The sequence below is a fragment of the Artemia sp. Qi Xiang Cuo genome, chromosome 9 (assembly GCF_049724085.1).
Source record: "Artemia sp. Qi Xiang Cuo chromosome 9, ASM4972408v1, whole genome shotgun sequence".
NCBI lineage: Eukaryota > Metazoa > Arthropoda > Branchiopoda > Anostraca > Artemiidae > Artemia > Artemia sp. Qi Xiang Cuo.
The window spans coordinates 54,461,167-54,485,370 of NC_142802.1; the positions used below are offsets into that span (position 1 = coordinate 54,461,167).

The following is a 24,204-nucleotide window of genomic DNA, read 5'->3' on the forward strand; positions in this document are numbered from 1 at the left end:
TATTCGAAAATACGAAAACGTTGTTAATATCATTATTATTTTCTGTTGAAGGGGGGATAAGAAGGATTCTGTGTTTGGGAGAGGGGGAGGAAACTTTTTTTCTCTGTTTCTAATAAAAAGTATACTCAATTTTACTCTGAATTATGTCGTCAGCTTGTCTATTATACTGTCTTATCCAGTATTTTTTTTTTGCCTTTTAATTGCCTGTCATCTGTCAGGCTCTTTGGCTAGCATGAACAGAATTAAAAACTGATAAGACTTTTTTGTATTTTCAGAACATGTTTTCAAAAAAATATGCAATAAATGTAATTGGAACAAAACAAATGTAACTCATTTGCCACTCCATCTTTTATGAATGCTTCTTAGGTGCTCAAAGGCTGAAACTGATATATTCAATGCCGGATCAATAGGCTTCAGTTTTTCATCGCCTGACAGGGATAGTCCAGCCAAACCTAAAAAATGAAGATGTATATTATCAGAAAACATAAAATGGAAATGTTTTAATGGAAAATTTTGATTATGGAAACTGTTCATAGACGGTTACTAGAAGTGTTTCCTTACAATCTTGTCGATCAAAAATTTGTCGATGCTAAAAATTGTTGGTGCAGAAGTGTGCTTTCACAGCCAATAATGTGTTTGTGGCCAACAAGTGTTGATCTATGCCAAAGAATTTTTATTACTAGACCCCAGACCGAAGAAATTGGATTGGGAAAGCCGAGAAATATTGTCAATGGACAGAAACTACTAAGCTTTAGAAGAAAACTACATATAACAAATAGACTTTGTTGTAAATACATTTTAAGACCACACTGGCTATACATGACAAACAAGAAAAAAATAAATGAATATGTTCGCACAATCATTTAGCATCTGAATTAAATTATGTTAGTGATATTTCATTCTGTAATCCCATTCAAATTGTTGGATATCATGGATAGAAAATTAAAAAAGGTAAAACAAGAAAATAATGAACCCATCCCTCTTTCTTTAAATACTCCGGCAATTGAAAACAAAACCTTCACCCCTCTATCATATATCCCGAAACTCAGGGACAAACTTGGAAAAATTTTAAAGACACATAATCTCTTTGTTTCTTTCAAAAATGAACCAAATGCTGAACGTTTTTTTCAATTCTGGAAAAGATAAAACTGACCCCTATATTGGGTAATGGTGTTTACCGAGTCCCGTGTTCATGTGGGAAGTTTTATATTGGCAGGACCCGTTAGCAGCTGGGGGAACGACTGCATGAACACAAGATTTCAATAGATAAATCCCTGAGATGATAAAAATAAAAATTACATTTTTATTCTCCTTTGGCCCTCCATATCTTTGAAAATCCGGATTTTCATTTTAATATCTACAGCAAATGGCTTCCCACATTCTTTTAGGGAGGCAATTGAAATTAAAAATACAGAGACTTTGCTTTAAATAGATATACTGGAGATATTCCTATATGCCCAATTTACAATGACTTAATATTAAAAGATTGAAATAACATTTTTCCTTAGTTTAAATTAAGATCATCTGACCGCACATTCAATGAAAATCGGGTCAGTAGGCAAGCTAAGTAGTCAATCGCTAAGCAGTGGGTTCTTGCCCAGTCTAATTCTGGCTTGGTATTTTGGTTCGTTTGATTCAGTGTTTCTTCTGCTCTCTTTGAGTTTACTTCAAAAGGTTAGTTTTTCTTCATATTTTGAGCACTGAAGACGGACTGGCAGTCCTTGCCGAAATATATGTTTTCGTCATTTTCGCTTTTTTCTGTCCACTGGCAGACATTAACATCGTTTTCTTGACTATTTATTTTTTTCATTTATTTGTTTTCTTATTTGTCATAAGATAGAATTTGCTTCGGCCCAAAATGCGGCTTCCCTTGCATTTTCTTCAATTTTTAATTGGTAGTGTTCAGCCTGCCATTCAAGAAGAAAGACGCATGGGTGCCACTTAAAATAGTGTTATGTCATGTCTAGTAATATAAGGTATTTTATCTGTGTCGATAGTTTGATTTTACATTAGAAGCCTATGCAGTTTCAAAATAGGTGGCATGCTCTGAAAATTTTAATAAATCAATACTTATTAAGATTTAAACAGTAAAATTGGTTTTGGATTAATGAAGTCTGCTTCTCGTCAACATTTTGTTGATGAATAAATCATTGTGTTCTGGTGAGTTCATAGTCCTTAGCGGAGATTCACAAGGAAGACTAAGGAGTCTTGAGAGTAGTATAAGATTTATTCAAGAAGTTGGTCCGAGAAAAGTTCAAAGGCTGGTTGGACGAAGATTCCCTACGAATGTTTAAAAAACATTTTATTTCTTCCAAAATGATAAATTTTACTCGAAGGAAAAGAACACAAACACAAGAGGGAAAAAGAAGAAGGGAGGGATCCTCGCTAAGGAGAAAATTGAATGTGTTAAGAAAGCTGGAAAGAAACTGAAAATCCACAAAGCAAAAGACAAGGTTTTAAAGGAAAGATAGAGCGCGAGAAGCATTAACTACAATCAACAAATTCTGAGCGCTTACAAAAAGGATAAGCTACAATTGACTTCAGAAAATAAGAGTTCTATCTATCCAGACATTTTAATAAGAAAATTAACATTTTAATACACTCCCAGGAAAAATGGTGCTAAATATTTAAGCACTGTTGTAGGTGATTTTATGATAATTTCCCTGCTTTATTGGGAGCAGCGCGATAATATTAAAAAAAAGGGGTGAATATTATTAATGATGGAACTACATCAATCTTACAAACAGCACATTGAGTCTTTTACCAGATAGCCATTAACACAATAATTTGTAAGATAAATTCTCATCAAGAAGTATTCCAAGAATCGAACATAACTACTTTCAGATCTAAAGAGGGTATGAAATGGAATATGTTTCATGTGAATACCTGGACGAGCTGTATATACTAGAAAAAAAAACCCAAAATTGGGACACATTCACCCTTTATGGCCAGGGCCATAGCCAGGATTTTTGTTGGGAGGGAGGGGGAGGAGGGCTACACAAAGACTTAAAAAACGCATTGAAAACTGGCTTATGTGCATTTTTGTTATGCGTTTACAAAGGGGACACAGGTTTCAGAGGAGGGGGGAGGCTCAAACCTAGGCAGGCTATCTAGTCGCCGTGAAAAAGATTTAACGAATAAAAACAATACCTAAATACGAGTGAAGAGGGTCTGGGTGATTTTCTGGCCATTTTGCAATACCACCCGTTACTTGATCGTAAGCTGACATCGTAAAATGCTGCAAATGTACTTTATCAACAAAGCCGTATGACTCTAAAATCTAAAAGAGAAACAAAAACGTGACAAGTTGTTCCACACTGGGCATTATTTTTCCATAAAATAAAAGACAAAGTTAGAAAATAAAAAACAGAAATAAGAAGTGGATATAGATGATGATCACCTACTTCATATAGCTAAGTGGAACCTTACAACCGATTTTAGAAATCCATTTAGAGAATATTTGCCTTAGACTGTGAAATATTAAAAAAAAAATCGAAAAATAGTTCCTCTTCTGCTGCAAATAGCCCACCAGTTATCTCTCATATATGCTGCTGCCTAGACGTTGGGGTTGAATTATCATGTTGAAATGCTCAAGTCTCGCTGGTAGGTGCGACGAGGCGTATTTACTACTTTATTCCCGCATTTCGTTCCCTGGGATGAGTCGCTTGCTGCCATGCTTTTTCGGGTTGATCTTCAGTCCCAAAAAACTTGCTTTCTTTCGGATTACATCAAGATGTTAGAAAAAAAAACAACAATGAAGATAAATTGGTGTGTTATGTTCCTGCAACATGCCTATTTTTAAACCCTTACATGTCGTATTATTCACACGATTATAAAATACCGAGAACCCCCAAAAAATTCAGCAGGTTAAGGTATTTTCAAATATATTGACACCATAAATTATCTATTAAGGCTATTATCGTTCATCATCAGGGCAAATTTATTGATGTCACTAGTTTGTATTCCTTTAAACCATGATTCAGGTTTTAAGAAAATGTCTTTTTTTTCAAGATTCCTTGTTGTTAAAGTACTTAGATTGCATTATGCTACTCTCTATTGTGCCAGAAGAAACCCTGTGCGTATTGCTTGTTTACCTGAATACGTATGATTCAGATTTTACGTATGTTCCGCTCAATGTTTAATTCCATGCTTACAATAGCATATCTCACCATTTTGGCATATGACATCTTTTTGTAAAGGTTGTGATGGATGCAGGATATAAACATCAAGTTGCAAAGGTCTTGAAAGTCCTTTTACTTGGCTATGGCAAGAGGAAAACACTGGAAAAGCTTCTTTCAGCTGTACTCCAGATGTAGAGGCATTCTTACTCCCTGTAATAATGTCGATTGTGGAGTGGTTCCACGGCTGTGGAGCAGATCACTGTTAATGGTAATACGCGGACTGACCTTAATATGGAGAAATTTAATATCTTGCTTTTATTTACTAGTTCTTATCCTTTGGATTTTGGATTCTTGGGCTAGTCATTATTGTTTGGAATCTTGCAGGTTTAGCAAAAAAAAAATATATAAAAAGATAAAAAGCAATAAATAAACCAGTTTCAATAAAGGCCATGTATTTTCACCTGCAGTGCTGAATGCTTTTTTTCAGCAGCCTATTCACATTCCGTCTTATGATTTCAATATTTACATGAATAGTGAAACAACAATTTTTGTCTTAGGGCCACTTCCTTCACTAGTCTATTGATGTAACTCCTATATGAACTCCTATCTTCTGCCAGGCGGAGAAGGTACGGCATGTTCAGCGACGAAATATTGTCTTTCCATCTCTTTAGGGAGTGTCCTCAAGGGGGGAACCCTGTACACTGCCGTCAAAGACTATCTTCGGGAAGCAAGTGCTCTCCATACGCATGGTGTGCCCTAGCCATCTAAATTGTTGCAGTTTAATTCTGTCGATGATGGTATTTTGACCTCAGGACTTTGGAGAAGCTTCGTGGCGTTGGATATTCTATCATGGTAAGTGATCCTAGCAATACTTTGTAGTGACTTTGCTTCAAAACAGCAAGGCGCTCTTGGTCATCTTTTTAAGAATCCAAGTTTCGCAGGCTTAAATGGCGACAGGGGTGATGAGCAGGTTGAATAAGCTCACTTTAAGTATTTTTGATAAATTCTTATCCCTCCAGATGGGCACCAGAGCTTTAAAAACAGACTTCACATGTGCCAGGCATCTCTGATGTCTTTTGAGTGGTTATTGTCAGAATTAAGTAAGCTAACAAGATAGGTAAATCCCTCGCCCTACTCTATATTATCACCTCCGAGTGGAAGCCTGGGATTTCCTGAGGAATCGTGTTTACGTGAGCAGCGCATGGCTTTCGTTTTCGAAGTGCTGATTGTCATGCCAAAAATGTTGGTGTTCGCGTGAACGATGTCGGCTTGGTATCGGAGATCACGGAGGGACTCGGCAATCAGGTCTATATCATCAGCGCAAGTTAGTTTTTCTATTACTACTCCTCCTACGAGGGCACCAGACGTACTATCCGTGAACAAAATTGATGGCAAAATTGAAGAGGCCCTTTAATAGAGGTAATTAAAACTAAACGAAAAAAGACAAACCTTGGATCAATTTCCTCAAGTTTCGAGATTTTACACGTCAGCCACTCATGCTACAGAGAATTACATGAATGAAGGAAGTCGTTTAAATACAGTTCTTGGCTTAATGATGTGCCAAAGGCTACTATTTATGAACAAAAAGGTTCTATTCAACTCAGTATGCCAGCCATTCCGATAGAGGAAAATGGAGACACCTAGCGATCTTGGATGATTCGTCAGTCAGCAGAGCTGAACCCACAATTCTATAGGGCTCGACCAACTCAACACTTTTTTGTGCATGGAATATGGTTAGATTCTGGGCAGCACATAAAGACTGTATAAGAGTTGCCTATGTACTTTGAACCTGTCCCTTTTTTGTTGCATGGAATATGGTTAGATTCTGGGCAGCACATAAAGACTGTATAAGAGTTGCCTATGCACTTTGAACCTGTCCCTTTTTTGTTGCATGGAATATGGTTAGATTCTGGGCAACACATAAAGACTGTATAAGAGTTGCCTGTGCACTTTGAACCTCTCTCTTTTTGTTGCATGGAATATGGTTAGATTCTGGGCAGCACATAAAGACTGTATAAGAGTTGTCTATGCACTTTGAACCTGTCCCCAGGATACGTACATCCTATTTATCCGGTAAACCTGTTTTAAATATTCCACAAAAAAATGAGTGAAAAGCCAGACGCCCTAGAATATACTGTGCCCAATCATGGATATACTGTAAGGCGGCCAAATCTTAAGCATTAAACAGTGGAGACCTGAGGATGCGCAATCGTCATCATCAGGGGTTCGTCTCCTTAGCTCCTTGTAACTGCGACAAATTAATTAGTGGAAGCCATTTTCTTGACAAAGTAATTCCTCCTATTTTGTGGGCAATATGATCAGGCTTAAGGTCAGACAGGGATAATTATATTTTTCGGCCGACCTGTTCCTTAATGGTTCCCCTGCTGAAGTTGAAAATTATGTATTGGGTGATCATTTCCCGAATTCGACCCTTAAATCTGTAGCCTTTCATAGCTCATCAACAGCTATGAAATGCCCATTATTTTTTTTTTTTTTTTTTAGCAAAATACCTTTATAGTGCCACAGCTTAAAAATTAACTGTACAACCCAAGTTTAAAAGGCGATTCTTCCTCTTTGAAAAACAAAATGGTATCATTATCTTAAAGCACAGTGTTCCATCCTTTGTTGATAACTGAAAATAAAGTAGAAAATAATTGTGAAAAGAACAAACCTTGAGAGTCGCTCCGACCCAAAAAGAATAACAGGTATCTGGTGGTTTGTTTGGTCTTCCTTGAAATCCCGTGATTTGTCTCATTAGACACCACTTTGTCAAATTTTTTACATAAGAAAAATATATTAATTACTACTGAAATAAAACAAAAGATGAATACGAAAAATGAAACGCCTCTAGATCAGGTATGGAAATATCCGCCCACGGGCAAAGGTCTCAGACCCTTTAGATTTTAGATAATGCTTACAACATGAATCAATTCGAAATCTTTTTATACTTTTAAATAAAATAAAAAAGGTTTTTGAAAAGCTGGAGTTCGACGCTCCTGATTTAAATCAATTGATTAACTTCAGATAGGCTATTCATAAGAGAAGAGTAGTAAGAAGGTAAGAGGAGAGTAGGAAGAGTGAATGAGTTTGGTTTATGATGAAAGGTTTTGTGATGCTGGTCAAGCCACAATAGTGGGTTAATAAAGCGTCACACGTTCTTACCATTTTCAACGTTTGGTTGATAATGTTATTTAAAATATGGGGTAAGTGCCAGTTAAGTATGATGTAATTATTAGTCGAAAATAAAACCCTTCTCATCTCATAAAAGAAAAAAAAAGAAAAAAACAAAACTACCTTAAAGGGCAGAAAATATACTGAACGCAAAAAACATTTTATTTAACTTTTGGTGATTTATGTATTTGCTTTCTTTGTCAATTCCAGTGAATTTTATTTGACAGAAGTGGCCTATTTGGCATCAGAGAAAATACTTGTAATTTTTCTACTTTAAAATTCGCCAATCCTAAATTTAACAATGCCTTAAACAAATGTCAGTTTTGAATTCAGCATAAACGGAAGAGCCGAAAATTAATCACTAATCACTAACTACAAGACATACTATTGAAAAACCAAAATCACCTTAAACACGGAACAATATTTGCAATGTCTTCAAACGTATTTTGCTAATTAATATAAAGGTATTCTGGTACTTATGCATTATCTGGTACACAAACGCTTTATACTGTATAGCGAAATACTAAAGGAAACCAGTCAAACGGGTATTTGCAATACATAAATGGATCACAAAGCGTGGTTTCGTTTTTGCGTTTACAATAATTAAACTATTGTTTTGGGCTTTACGGGGGAAAAAGGTCCCTAGGTTAGGTTACGTATTTAATATATGCTATGCTTTACAAAAAGTTAAAGAAGTTAAAATTAAAACGAAGTTAAACGAAAAGTTAAAAGTTATACGAAGAAAAAGTTAAACGAAGCCTCTAAAAGTTAAACGAAGCAAAGCAAACTTCAAAAAGTCAAGAGTGTGTTCTCCTAGCGTTAAGTATATTTAAAAATTGAAACTATTATCGCTTTCTTAACCGAATCTTTCAAATATTAAAAAATAGCAATGTCTGGAACCAGCAGCTACTTCCTAAAGCAAATTGGACGTTTTTACATTATATTTCACACACGTCATAACGGTCGAGCGACTGTTAGACATTATCTAACAACGATTTTCAGCGGAAAAGCAAAAATAATTTTCAGGAAAAGTAGACTTATTTTTACGCGCCTATCCTGTTCTCGAATGCCAGGAAGTTAGGTCAGACTTCATTTATAGAGAAATCATTAATGCCGTTTCGCCCTTTTGGGTTTAAGGGGCTCAACAAATTTGATATGAATTATGTACATTTATTCCCCCCGTTATGCTTCAGCTATTCTGAATCGGAAACGAAAAGCTGAAGCATAGGGCAAGGGCCAACTTGAATAAGTTTCAGATCCCAACTCATCTAACGATTCTTATTTCAGTTAGGCTTTGAACTAAGGTCAGGAGCTTTTTGAACTGAAAGTAAGGAGCAACATTAAAACTTAAAACGAACAGTAAGTATATGATGTTTGCGCTAAGTTTGACTTTTTGTTCCAATTATTTGAGAATTACTCCTGAAACTAAGGGCCAGTTAATTGGAATAATAAGCCTTTTTGATTTTTTTTTTTTTAAACTAAAAAAAATACCAGATTAGTTTAGCCAGAAATTGAAATCAAAATATTATATTTTTAATCCAAAACTATCCCAGTTCATGGAAGAAAATCCCGGTTTTTTTCGTCTGTGAGATAAAAATCATCTATTTGATCATGATCAATGTAGACAAGATCTACATCGATCGTTTTTCCAGTATGGAAAATATAGTAGCAAAAGTGCGATTTGGTTTCAGCATGCATTTTAATTTATGCCCATGTGCATACACACTGTTTTATCACGAAATTACATAATTAGAGAAATGTGAGTACTTGTCAGTAATCGCTGCTGAGCTAATGAATTCTTCTGGAAAGCCTTTATAAAAAAAAAGACAACAACACCGAATCAAAAACAATCCTTCATAGGATTAAATCTTAGCAAAGAACGGAGATGTTTATAAACCGCTCAACAATTGGTTCTAATATTAATGTAGCTGAATTTTCTTAGATCATTCATAACGCTCCAACAGATCATTCATAATCAGCTTGAGGCGTGGACATCAAATGTCATCTATAACCCGATTGATGGCCGGGGCCTAATGACTCCTCCTCCCTGTTCAAATTAAGCTAAGCCTAATGAAACGATTTTTGAAAGCATTTGCTAATGATGGAGGGTGTTTCCAGAGGCTTGGTATATATTTCCTAAACTACCAATTGACTACATGACTTATATTCAACAGCCGTCAGATTCGTAAGGTAACTCATAATGAAGATTTCAATTCAGCAATGAATGAAACGGAGAGAGAAGCTTGGCTTGCTTTTGTTTCAGTTTCAAAGAATTTCATTGGTAACTGAATATTCGAAGATTATGAGGCTGTCGTCGCTATAGGCTAAGATTTTAAGCATTGATGCCAAGGGAGCATTTATTTGCCTTCCACCCTCTAGATTTCGAAAAATACTTTGTTGGTTATTTTTATTGAAAAATCCCTTTTTTCGTTATTTTCATCGAAGAAAAATTTAAAAAAAAATACCCTCTGGGTAAGAAAAAGCACTTAACAACCCCCCCCCCAATAAATTGGTACCGATGGTTATCATCACTTCAAAGGATCGGTAGTAAATGAGCTTCAAGGTTTATTTCTTGAACAGTCACCTGGATCAGTTTTCTGAAAAATCGGATGAAAAAAAAAAATCCATCATTGCCCGCATCATCCTCCAAACCACAGATGGAGCATAATTTTTGGGGTGTGGAGGCAATGGGCCTTGAAGGCCTGATCTCGATCCAGGAATATTGGGTCCACCCTATCATGTTAATAATAACAACAATGGAAAGAAAAACTTGGATAAAAGAAGTGTTACTAGGGAAGATGAGAATGCAACCTGACGGTTGATTAATGTTGGACAATTAGGCGTGACTGCCCAGAAGAACCACATTATCCCTAAAGCTACAAGCGCAGATTGCTATCGCAATCAATTTCACTTAGAAATTATCATTGACATTGTTCGTTTACATCACAATATTCCGTTAAAACATGCAACATATGACAATTTTTCGCTGCATGCAACGTTTGCTGCTATATTACAAATTTAGTCTTAAAAACCTGAAAAATTTACAATGTCATGGCACAAAAAATTAGGCAAGTAAATAGAAATCTAGGTTTGAGGCCTTAACATGGGTAAGACAACATAAACTGATGCTACTTTATATGATCTTGCTTTCTTCAGTGTTTTGATTACTTATCCTGTTCCGGCCTACCCATGGTATTACGTTGATACTGTATTAATTTTTTGGATGTTTTTCTCTGATGCGGTGCAATCATGTCAAGCCCCTCCCTCTTTTAAGTGCGTGTTTGTTTTAATGTCAAAAGGAAGCACTTATTTTCTTTTCAATTTCATCTTATACTATTAAACTGTCGAAACCAATGTGGATATTTCTCATTTCTGCTTCCTGCTATATACGATATATACAGAAGGAGATTTACGATCTTTCTAGGGTCTTTTGTTCTTCTTTTTAGGACCAACTTGGCATTCCACTCTAGTCAGTTGTTCCCATACTGTATGAGTAATTGTCCTTCAAAGGGTACAATCTTCGTTTCAGTTGGAATAACTCGTTCATAGCTACAAAGAGAAAATAAATGAGCTGAAGTAAGAGGAATTACTAGTTACCTGAGTTCTGCTCAGAGCCGAAGGTAATGTACCCATTAGATGCAAAGCAGCAACCCCACAATAGGTTAAGCCACCGTGACTTTCATTGTCTGACTCATTTCCGATTCCTCCATCATAACCCTAAAAATTGCCAAATTCAATTATTGACTAAAAACTAGCTTTTTTACGAAGGGCGGGGGGGGGGGGTCTGATACCTATAAAAGCTCGTTTTAAGACAGATATATCTTTTCTATTTTTTTCTAAGACATCTATAAGCCAGAAATATTCACAATGTGTTATATTGTGATAAACTTCACTTTTATCCCTTTTGACTCCTTGTTTTCAGTCATAAATTACTAATTTTGCATTTCAAGAAAGCGAAAAAAAATTAAATATAATATATAGTACACTAATATTATATATTGTAAATTAAATCCCCAAATTTCCGAGGCATTGGGGGCCAAAACCTCCCCTCAACGTCCATGCTTGCAATGTCATTTCTTTTTTTTGGTATTAAATGGATTTGAGTTGATTGAAAATTAAACGAAAATTGCCTCAAATCGTACAATTGAAAGAAAAAGTATCATGCCGTTCAACTGTAAGCCGTCTGGGTTCCAATAGAAACGTGGACTTTGCTGAACTTTTAGAACTACCTGTAAGTCTTAAAGTTCAACACATGAAAGAAAGGGATAAACAGCAAAAGGACTTTTCAGGTCATTATTTTCATGGCTGGTGGTCCTTCACACATGTCTTAAGGAGTTTCCTCCCTCCTGTCCTGTGTACGAGTAAGACAATTCAACGCATTTTACGTTTTCACTGATCCTTTTACCATGGTCATGAATTTTTTTTTTCTTTACGGGTTGAAGGCTTGAGGCGTAGGTCTTCTTGTAATTCCCTCTCAACTTGTTCATTCCTAAAATTTATTTTTATTATTGTAAATTGCCGTCTCCAAGGCCTTACCACTAGCTGCCACAGCATTGAAGACATCATTTCTACATCATGACGTCATGATGTCTACACCATGTTGATGATCTTCCACCTTTAAATAATCAGTCTAAACGACTGTCATTTTGGAATTGTATAGGACTAAATAGCAGCCAAAATTTTGTATGATTTTTTGAAGGGTCATCAACAGATGTGTTGGGAAATTGCGAAACATTTCTCGATGAAAATAATACATTTCGATATTGCAAAAACTATAGATTTTTTTCATGCTAGTCGGAAACAGAATAAGAGGGGAGGAGTTGGTATTTTTATAAGAGATTTTTTTACATCTTCTTTGCGTAATGAATTTATGATTTGGAATGTTAAGATGCTATTTGAGAGTTGTAGTTGTAATTGTGGTATATCGGCCACCATCGTCTAGTCTCCAAGAGTTTTTAAAACAATAAAGGTCCTTGTTAGATGCCCTCATCCAACAACGCCATCCCTTTTATGTAAATATTGACTTAATGCGACACAATGCCTCAACATCGAATAAGGGATTAGAATTTCTGAACAATTCATTTTTACACGGTTTGTTACCTACGGTTGCTTGGTACCATCAAGAATTTGTGGACAAAGATGCAACTCTTATTGATAATATTTTTGCATCTGATAATTGCCTTAATACTCATATTATTTTGAATGATATATCTGATCATTGTGTTATTGTTTCGGACTTCCCTGGGTCAAGAATGGAACTTGAAAAGAGACCTTGAAAAGTAAAAAAGGAGATATAGCTTGGTCTAATTTGTTAAATATTGAAGACCTGAATCAGTCAACTGTCTTATTTTATAGCAAGTTTAACCAAGTATTTGACCAAGCATGTCCCTTGGTATTAAGAAAAAGCAATGATTTACCTGGTAAGCCACTGGTTACTCAAAGCCTGTTAAAGAGTATAAAAAAAATAGATTGCACAAGGTGAAGACGCCGTATCCAAATGAAATTAATATTGCAAATTTTTAAAAATATATTAATCGGCTAACTCTTGTTCTCAGAGAGGCAGAAGCAAAATAAATTGTCAAAATAAAATTCGTAAATGCGATTCACCTAGGAAAACATGGAAAATAATAAATGAAAAAAATTAATAATATTAAAACAAGAAAAATTCCATATCACATTACAACTGATGAAGGAGTTAAAATAACGGATGACAGAGGGATGGCGAATGCATTTGCTGACCATTTTAGGAAAGTTGGAAATAATCTAGTGGATCAAATTTCTGACGGAACACATGATTATAGAAAATATTTACCAAATAAAGTAGATAGGACTATATTCATGTACCGTATCCAATTCTTCGAGAAACAAAAAGCTGCTAGTTTGAAAAATGGATTTGCGACAGGATGAGATGGTATGTTGACTTCTGTTTAAACATTTAGCTGCTGTAATTTCTCAGCCGCTTTTATATATTTTTAATTCTTGCATAAAAAATGCATTTTTTCCAGTTTGTCTTAAAGTAGCTAAAGTTTTAACTTTATTTACAAAGATAATCCAAATAATTGTAAATTGACAATTTAACAATTATAAATTGACAATTATATAAGTGACAAAGATACTCCAAACAATTATAGGTCTATTAAAATTTTATCACCTGTTTCTAAAGTTTTTGAAAAGATAGTAAAGAGTAGGTTTACTTCATGCTAATACCTAACCTAGAGAAGTCGGAATTTATTGTTTTTGGGAGAAGTTCGAAGTCAGTGAGACGTGTGTCATTTCAAACTATTAATATTGGAATTTCCTCCATAAAAAGAGTAGATGTATTGAGATATTTAGGTATTTATATAGATTCAACTTTGTACTCGTGGCAACAATGTCCAGGTGTTGTGCATCGATTGAAGTTTCTGTTTCTGTACCAGATCATGAGGACTTTATATTTTTCACTAGTTGAATATTATTTTCAATATTTCCCGAGCATCTGGATGTTGACTTTCCCTTCTCATTTACGAGGAGTCCAAATTGTTCAAAACAAATCAATAAGAATCCTGGACCATTTTTTAACACACCCTAGGAAAACAGACAAATTATCTGAAACTAAGACATATTTTTTATTTCTGGGTATCCTTGATTTGCAACAAATTTTTTACCTTAATTTGAGCATATAGTTTTCAAACATTCGACGTAGTGATAATTTTTTCCATAGCATAAAACTTTTGGTTGAAAATGAGCATAGCCATTGATCAAGAGCTAGAAATAAGTACCTTTTCCCGTTTGTTAAAAATGAGGGATCAAGACTAAGTTTAAGATATCAACTTCCCCAGATTGCAAACAAATATAAACTATTTGACATAGCAAGTGAATCACTATCACTATATATATATATATATATATATATATATATATATATATATATATATATATATATATATATATATATATATATATATATATATATATTTTTTTTTTTTTTTTTTTTTATTTATATATATATATATATATATATATATATATATATATATATATATATATATATATATATATATATATATATATATATATATATATATATATATATATATATATATATATATATATATATATATATATATATATATATATATATATATATATATAAAAAAATTAAAAGAGATGGATTTTTCCGCCTAAAATACCAAGGATTGAATGCATTATTAATTTATTTATAATTTGTTTTGTAAATCCCTTCCCGATCTCCGTGAGTCAATATTTTCCTTGTTTTTGTTTTTCTCTTTCTTTTTTCTTCTCTTTCCTTTTTTTTTTCCTCGGTGGTCCGTGAGAGTTATTGAAGTGCAATTTATTTATTTTTTCTTTATTATTAAAGGAGACGTACGAGTTGCCTCTCTGTCTCCTTTGTATCAATCTTGGGTATATAATTTTTGGTTAATAAAGTAAATTCAAGTGTCATAATGGGCAAAAACGCTGACGAATGACTAAAAAGGCCTAGCTGAAAGGGTCAGGTGAACCTAAAACAAGAAGCCTCGCCAAGTTGGCAAGGCTTAAAATCCGCCATGCTGGAATTACAGCACCATCTAGCGAAAAAAACGGGTAAACAAACGAGAAATTGAGAAGAGTAAAATATTTTAATTTTTGAATATTACAGCACTATTTACTGCGTATCTGAGCAAAATTTTTATTCAACAAAGTTAAGCCTTCTCTGTCAAACATAGCAAACCACTCCCCTTCCTCAAAGCTATGAATTAGCCAAGATTCAAGGCTTCGTGAATGAGGCTTACCTAACGCAAACCTTAAAATGGCCCGACAAGACCTTGTCGGCTTCAGTTTGCTGATCAAAACTAATTATAGTGGTACTCCTATTATACATTATAATAATGGCAGTCGTTAAGGAGAGTTAAAATAAATTTCGTTGATAAAAAAATTTAAAAATATGTTTTTAAAGCTAAAAAACAGCATTTTTGATGAACTTACTTACTATAGCGTCAACAATGAATTTTGTAGTTAGTTCTTTATTAATTCCAGACCAATCATCAAGAATGGCACAAATTGCCGCAGCACAATAGACGAAGCGCATGTCAGATTCACTTCCACCCAAAGTACAGCAAAAACTGAAGCAAAATAATCAGATTAGAATTAAAAAAGAAATTGTTATACGCAACATATTAACGTACATGTACTCATAGACATATGCAAATGCCTGCAAGTATCTAAAAAGTTTCAATACCCAGCCATAAAAACTAAAACAAAAATCGTGAAATTTGATAAAAATATTGGCATTGAAGTCTACAAAACCCAGTTCTTTAAGTACCACATCCCATTCCCACACGAGGGGGCTCCTCGTCTCAGTTTCTCGAAAGTATATATCGTTTTTCAAGTTTGAAACAGTTAGAAATTTGATTAATACTCACGCTAAATGTTTCTAAAATAACACTCATTTTTTGTTCCACACAGCGGAAATAAAAAAAAATTCGAGTGAATTTGTAGAAGTCCTCAAAAATAAGTTCCCGCTCCTCTAATCTCGTTTGGTATACTGTCTGCTGACAAGACCAAACACATAAAATCTTCTTTGAGAGAAATGTGATACAAGAGAAAAGAGACATTTGTTTTAGGTATTCCTGACGGGTGTTCTCTGCTCAGAGTAGTCATTGGCGGTTCTGGCCTCTCTTGCGCCCTGGGTAAAATCTTGATTGGTGCCCCCTCCCCCCTGTCTCCCAAAAATTTTCAGGCATAACTTTAACAAAATTTTCATTCAATTAACATATTTTTTCCTTTATTTAAATCTGACTTGTCTTACTTTAACCTATACAAAATGATCAATTATCTCATCTCAATTGATTCTAATTCTAATTCTTCTAAATTCTTCGCGCTTTAAGCTAATTAACACTAAATCATTTAGTCGCTCCTGGCCCATAGTCGATCTGAGGCACGTTAATATTAATTTAAGTTTAAAAAACGACTGCTCATTACTGGTGACACTCATTACGACACTGCAATTCCTAATAATATTTAATAGGCAACTCTTGCGCTTCCGAAGAATCCTTCATCTCCATTTTGCATAATTGATTCTAACAACATTAAAGTTAATTAAATTTGGTCTACTTACTTTTATTTTCAAGGAATCTTGATGAAGAGATGGGAAAAATTAAAATTTCGTATTCAATTTGCCCTATGCTTACTGCCAACTGCGCCTTCTACTGTATTTTAATAAAAATAGATTTCAAAAATTAAAAAATAATTATAATTGTTAGATTATTTATTTGAAACTTTGCGGTCCTAAAGTCTCTGCACCCGGCGTAAATACCAACCCTGCTCCTCCCTAAAACCGCCTCTGGAGGTAGTCCTGTTGGGCTGTGATTTGACAAGTTGTCCTTAAAGGCCATGCTTTTACAGAAACAAGCTTTGATAACACCTCTGATTAAGGTGAATGCATGTATTAATAAAAGACCAACGTAGTTACCATGTCGAAACGATCTTGGATTGATTACAGGGCTTTGGCATTAGGATTTCCAGAAGTTACTGGGTGAGCTGCTCAATTTTCAGCACGTTGGAGAGGAGCGACATGGCTTTATAAAGCACCGGTAAAAATGGGGAATACATATTCCATGACTAGTCTAACGGACTCGTCAGAGAGAAGGCTTTTGCATTTTAGGATAACTCCTGGCTTCCTGGAGCAGGAGGATCTCACTTTGATGAGATTTTTAGCCCATGTAAGATCTGAGGAAAAGTGGACTCCAAGAAGGCGTAGCGTATCTAATCTTTTCATTGCCACCTTATCCTTTGAAGATAAAGTCAGGACGAGCCTGTACATTTCGCGCAACAAACAAGTTTTTAGAAATTGTCGTTTTTAGAAACAAGTTTTAAAAAACAAATTTCTAAAACTGTAATCTAGTCACTTTTTTGAAGCTTAATGGATGCTATGCGGGTTAATTGTTGACATTTTGGGGAATTCAGGTCTCCTTCCCAGCACTATTTCCTTTTCTTCACAACTTCAATTTCAAATAGTTCGTGGTAAAGAACTGTAAGTAAAGAGCGACATGGCTCGATAGTAACCGAAACTCTAAAAAACGGAATTTTTATATCAATGGATATGTCAAAAGAATTGGCTTATTAAATTGATTCCAAATATATCAATTCTAGAGTTATCCAGTGATCCTAGAGGGTCGGCAGAGGGCTCATTTGGTCGAAAATCAGAAGTTTTAGTATCCTTTTTAAGTGACCAAAAATATTGCAGGGCAGCTAGCCCCCCTCCCACGCCCCGTTTTTCTCCAAAGTCACCCGATTGAGATAGCCATTTTGTTCACCATAGTCGAAAGGTCTAATAACTGGCTTTGAGGATGACTTGGCCCCCACAGTCTCCGGGGGAAGGGCTACAAGCTATGAGCTTAGCCTATTATCTACACATAGTATTGGTTATTGGGAAGTATACAGATATTTTTAGGGGGGATTTTTCAGGTGGGGGGTACGTGGGAGGATCTTTCCATGGAGAAATTTTTCGTGGGGAAGGGAATTTTACATGCGTGGGGGAGCCGGACTTTCCAGCATTATTTAAAAAACGATCAGAAATTAAATAAAAAAGTTTTTTCAACTGAAAGTAAGGAGCAACATTAAAACTTCAAAACGAACAGAAATTATCACGTATATGAGGGGGTGACCCTTCCTTAATACCTCACTCTTTCCGCTAAAGTTTTTTTGGAACTTTTTAAAAAAGCTTATTATTTTAATCAAACGGCTCTTATGTTTCAGGAGTTATTCTTAAATAATTGGACCCCCCCTCATATACGCAACAATTTCTGTTAGTTTTAAGTTTTAATGTTACTCCCTAATTCCAGTTGAAAAACTTGTCATTTTTTATTTAGTCCGATGTCATTTTTATTTACTAGATCCGCCCACTGAGTCCATTCCTGGTCACCGTCAAAAGCTTTGATAAATAAAACAAAGGAGAAAAGGTGATCAAAATGAAATAGGCGTGTAAAATGGGATAAGAGCCTACCTGAACATAGGTAGAATATGGGGGGGGGAGAATCTCCTGTATAATTGGTCCAAAGGATCCCCAGAAGAACTAAAAAATAATGGCTGCAAAATACACTTCGTTCTTGTTTAAATTCTTCCCCATAAAAAGCCTCTGAGACTCTTCCTCCTAAGATTCTGATATCTGTAAACCTACGGGTAAGACAGTTGTTGAGTTGTGTTACTGGCATATACTGCTAACTATATTAATCCACTTCCAATCGGCCATCTAACGATTTTTCATATCTAAATTTCGTTTATGCTCAACCTAGCCTGTACGGAGAAAATCTATTTAAGAATTAGAAAAATAACCTAGAATAGTAAAAAAAAAAAAAAAAAAGAAGATACCTGTACAAAGTAAATTTTGTGATTTTTTTTAGCAGAAATTGCATTTCTATTTTTTCTTTTAATGACAAAATGTTCAAACAATAGGATTTTCTGATGCTTGAAAAAAAAAATACCTGTACAAAATAAAGTTCGTGAATTTTTTTGAGCAGAAATTGCATTACTATTTTTTCTTTTAATATGTTCAAAAAATTGGATTTTCTGATGCTTAAGAAAACTGGCATCTTTTTTTGCGTGGGTTATGTTGGAGGAGGGTGAGTGGGAGAGGAAAAATTAGCATACTTTTCCTTTGCGTTTTTTTCCCTTTTTGGTGAATTACTAAGATAATTTTCCAGCTGTCCAAGGGACGTCCCTCAGAAAACCTTTTAGGCATAGGTTCCCCTTCCTAAACATCACACTTATTTATAATCTAACACTGTACGCTATTATTAACACAGTAACAAAAAGAATAAAATCCTGGAAATATGAATAAATGAAAATATTAAATTATGTTTTTACTTTCCGTTTTCCAACTGGAGAGCTTTAATTCCAGCTGAAATTGCAGTTCTGTCCACACCACTGAGGTCATCCCCCAAAATAATTAAACAAGATAATCCAGTATATGTCATTGCTATATGACTAGTGTCCAAATGAGATCTAGACTCATTGCCTTTTAGAAGTGTGCCATTCTGAAACTGGAAAACGTCAGTAGCATATAGAGAACCTTTAAAGCCACACTTTTTCAGCTCCTCAGGATTTCTACTTTCAGGTGAAATTAATTGAAACGAGTATATCCAATTAATGACATCAAGTTTGTCTCCAAGTATTTCTAATTCGTTTATTATATCTAGCCCAGAGATACAAAAAAAGGCAATGGATAGCCTAAAAAATAAGAAAATTATTTCAAAGGCATAACCATAAAGAATAGTACAACGAAATAATTTTGAATTTAGCTAATATTCCACTGAAAACCAGGAGAGGATCGCTTCCCCATGATTGATCCGAAGGACCTCTCACAGAAAAAAATATTTGAAATGCTAAGTCCATAAATATTTGCCAAGTACACATAAAAAGGGCACCAAAACTCTTGCAAAATGCACGTCAAAACAAGTGAAACTCTAGATATTTATAGCTAAGGCCTGTTTTCCATAGTAATTATTGAAACAGAAATAAAAAGCAAGCGGGACAACATTTGATTTTGACAGAGAAGAAAGAAGTAAATCCGAATATTTTGGGAATAATCGTGCAATGAATAATAAAAGCAAAAAATCTTTAAAAATTTAATGCAAACTCAACCAAAGCCAGTTTAAAAACATCCAGATGTAATTTCTGCAAATAACAAGATAATCCCAGCTTACAGATATATGGGCGGGTCCTTTCAGGAACAACGAATTTGTTATTAACTATTAGTACACGCGTCTAATATATTCCCTCTTGTTGAAAATTTCTTACTCACAATTTGTACAGTTTCATAGATTAAGATATATAAAAAGTGCAAGGTACCTTCCAATTTGTTGAGGACCGTTTAATTTGTTTTACTTGGATTAGGAATCTCCCTTTTGTGCTGAGTCTTTTTTATTTATTGTACTGTCCAAGTTCTTGGCGTCTCTCCAAGTTCTTGTACTGTCCAAGTTCTCTCACCTTGGTAATTTATGTTTTTTGCTATTTTAATTTAGTTTCTTTCTTTGGATATCGGTTCCAAACTATTTGGATTCTAACCTTTTCTTTACTTTCAAAATCGAATATTGACGTTTTTTTTCGATCTCAGCTTCTACATTTGAGAACATAACAATACATTTTTGAAACATAAAACCCCTTTCCTGGAATGTTCAGAAAAATGAACGCATATTCTAAAGGTTGAATATCTTCGTAAATGCAATTTTATTCAAAATAATTGTATGTCTGCTACTGCAATATTTTACTCTCATTCTCCAAACAATTGGAAGATATTGCCAAGACAATTTTATGTTTGGAAAAAAATAACAATTTTATGATTGGAAGATATTGCAAAAAAAAAGGATTTAAAGGAACTTAAAACTTAACGGGAGTAAGGAGTGTAGCTCTGAACAGATTGGGACTAGAGACAAGCGCTCGTAGCTAAGTTTGCCTCAGGTAGCTTGATACTGCGAAATTTGTCAAAAATAAAAATGTATCAGTTCTTTTTTAAGCTAAAATTTAGTCGCTCAAATTTTGGCACTGCAAAAAAAAGTCGTTCAAAATTTGGAACAGCACTTGGAATAAATCTTCTTGTAATTTTGGTTTGAGTTTCATTTTCTTTTAAGATTAAATACATACTAATTAAATATACTCTTGATTAAATAAATTAATCCCTTTGCCGGGAATCCTTGTCGTTTAAAATTTGCTGTATTTTGTTTCATTTTGCATGCAATTTAATTGCTCTTCTTATTTGAGTTTTTCCCTAAACGCATTTAAAAATAAACTTATTCCTACAAAAAATATCCTAAGATATATTCCCTGTCACCCAACCACCACTGCTAGTTTGGCGTCTGCCCCCGTCCCCTGGAAAATTTTCTGTCAGCGCCCTTGACTCTCATTCCCCAAAGACTGAAAGCTTGACACCAAAGCACTTGAAACAGACAAAAGGGAAACAGCAAGTCTAGTTGAGGGCAGCAAAAGTGATGACAACTTTGATAAATATAGGAGGTACTTAAAAAATCCAGCTAGTAGCACACAGTTAAAGAACGTTTAATGAAGTTAGTTTTTAGAATAGCGTTTTGGCGAAAGAACAGAAATATTCAGTTTCTATACTAGAAACTGAAGCCTCCTGTCTCCCTTAAATAAGTTCTAGCGACGTTTAGTAGCTAGAACTTTAGTAGGGTGGCAAGGGTTTTCTAGCGTGCTAACGTGCCTAAGCAAGTAAGCACATGAAAATTGTTCAACTTTTATTTTAGTTTTCAGGATTAAATCTCGAGCAGTTTTTTTTCAATAACTTATGGAGACAAAATTATTCTAAACCATAAATAAATTACTAATTAGGATCTATTTGCTAGACTAACTTGTGTCAAGAAAGATCAAAATGGAGGTATATCAAAATATAATAGCTTAGGGTTGGATATTCAAGCCAGAGACGATCTGAATGTGCATTTAGGGATCGTCGATACCTTACAGAACTACCCTATCTCGCCCATTACAAGCTTTTTTAGTTTCCGGGGCCAAACTATTCAGTCTGGCCATAACTTGTATATCTTCGATAAGAGATCCGAATAAGCGGCAGGAAACTAAAAGCCGGCACCTTATTTCCGGAAATCTTAAAAAATCATCTAATTTTTCCTTTTTTTCGCCATCACTAGAATGCGTAAATTTTGTCTTTTACAATTTTGTCTTTTTGTGGTGCTGGGAAAATTTACTAGTGGGCTCTTTGTCTTTAAGACTGTCAGTCGACGCTGAGACCCACAAAATAGCATTTTCGGTATCAAATGTCATAAATATTTATACTGCGTTTACAATAAAGTACAAAATCTATTACAAAGTTAAACAGCTCTTTCAGGTAAGACATCACATTCCCAGCTATATGTGATGTCTGCATGCCTTAAGCTTAAATCTCAGTTTTTACCTCAGCTAAAACAAACTAGTTTTTTACCGTGTAATCTCTGTTAAATTCACATTTAAACGTTCAATTTATGGTTCAAATAAATGGGCATAGAGTTAACTGAATGTGGACTAGGCAAATCCATATCTATTGTCCTTTCTCCAGCAAAGAGAGGTTCATCACTAAACTAGTGTTTATCAAATCTTTATCTCTTCTATATTTGTTCTTATCAATTAATTTGCAACGGCCTTATGCAGTCTTTAACGTTGTCATGATCCTTCATTACTTCACCATGCGGTGAGCTGTGCTTAATTGGAGGCTCAAGATGAGAACAAACCGCTCACTGTGATGGGATATTCAAAAACAACCTTTTTATTAGAGAGTTTTCCCATTTATGTTGCACTTTTAGGGCGAAAAACTCTACTTCTCTTTTCAGTTCCCTTACTTTAGACTCAATCAAGCCCCACTTATTTACAAAATAATATCAGTGACAATTCTGTCTTGTTTAGTTTTGATCGACGTACTCCTTAAAAAAAAGAAGAAGAATCGTGAATAAGACATTTTTGAGCTATTTGCCAGAAAAAAGCACAAAAGGTGCTTAATTCAGGAATATGTATGTATGTATGTATAAATTTATTGCCCATCAAAAATGCAAAATACAACACTGATGGAGTATAAAGAAAGAAAATGGAAAGAAACAAATAAATTCTGACAAATACAAACCAAACCAAAACAAAGAAGGACTGACAAGAAAAAAAATAATATAATGGCAATTATATATAAGAACAAACACATTAGCAGCGACGGACAATTTCAGAGGCGCTTTCACCAATAATCTGCTTCCGATATCTCTCATTTCTTTTCTGCATCGTGGACACTGGACTAGCAACTTCATACCGCGAGGATAGGGATCTGTTATTAGTCCAGAGAGGCAGCCTTAGCAAATATTTCGCATACTTGTAGAAACACTTCCTTATATCCTTAATATCTGAAGCAGTAAGAAGAGACCAAAATGATGCAAGGGCAAGTAGATGCGGAATAGCAAATGCATTATAAACGCTAGCCAAGATACGGTGGTTCAATTTAAACTTTAACGCAACTATTATACCGTACGCATTCCTAGCTTTTCTGGCAAAAAAAAATCTTTCAAAAGTTGACGCGTGACGCGAAGATTTGACCAAATCGGTACACCAAGATACGACAGTTTATCTTGTGCTTTAAGAACATGTTCACCTAACTGAACATTTGTCGGGCAATCTGAACGGTGATTGAACACCAGCAACTTAGTCTTACTCTCACTAAATCGAAGACTAATACGTTTATACTCCCTATCGAGAATTCCAAAATTTTCCTCAATTCCAAAGGCTGTTCTATTAATATCAAGGATGTCATCAGCATAGTTAGGTAGCGAAACATCAATACCATTAAATATACATTTGGTTAGAACGTTCTGTTATGGCACAATGACAGTATTATTAAACAGGGACGGAGAAGTAACGGAGCCCTGTCTAATACCGTTTTTTACTGGAACTGAAGGAGTGAGATCCACCGTACCAGGCGAAATGGTGACCTTAACTCTGGCATTTAGCTTTTTATACATGTCACGTAACGATTTGATGACAGAAATATTAACTCCCCGTTTATAGGCAGTCAATAAGATATGCGGATGTACACCCATGTCGAAAACTGTTGATACTTTTAGCCCGGCAAAATATAATATCTGATTATTTTCATAAACATGCAGAAGTAAATTAGCAATCAAGTGGTGAATACGGTCGCAGCATACTTCTTTCTTGAAACTAAATTGGTTATCCGGTGTATGACACTAATCAGATATCCCGTCAGAATTAGTAACTCCATAATTTTGCACAAAACTGGTGCACCATAATTGGCCCAAAAGAAGAGCATTGGTGCGAGGCCTTTCCCCTTTTTAATGCCGGGGTTATTACTCCTGTACTCAACAAATCAGGAACTATACCACAACAGAATATCATCTGAAAGAGTAAGGTCAGATGCTCAATCAGGAGAGGGGACCCACAT

At 34.8% G+C, this 24,204-nt stretch overlaps 1 protein-coding gene across 4 annotated transcripts in view; it reads right to left on the minus strand.

The window, feature by feature from the left end:
* Window positions 1-247: 247 nt before the first annotated feature.
* The window catches only part of betaggt-I (geranylgeranyl transferase type-1 subunit beta), a 33,994-nt gene continuing 10,037 nt past the window's right edge, over window positions 248-24,204 (minus strand). For all 4 annotated transcript variants that reach the window (XM_089094099.1, XM_089094101.1, XM_089094100.1 and 1 more), the window contains 6 exons: window positions 19,134-19,496; window positions 15,259-15,391; window positions 10,886-11,009; window positions 6,793-6,899; window positions 3,151-3,280; window positions 248-452 (listed from right to left, as the gene is read on the minus strand). In XM_089094099.1, the coding sequence (XP_088950225.1) occupies window positions 331-452; window positions 3,151-3,280; window positions 6,793-6,899; window positions 10,886-11,009; window positions 15,259-15,391; window positions 19,134-19,496 (979 nt within the window). In that variant the 3' untranslated portion in view covers window positions 248-330. The remainder of the gene's footprint in view (window positions 453-3,150; window positions 3,281-6,792; window positions 6,900-10,885; window positions 11,010-15,258; window positions 15,392-19,133; window positions 19,497-24,204) is intronic.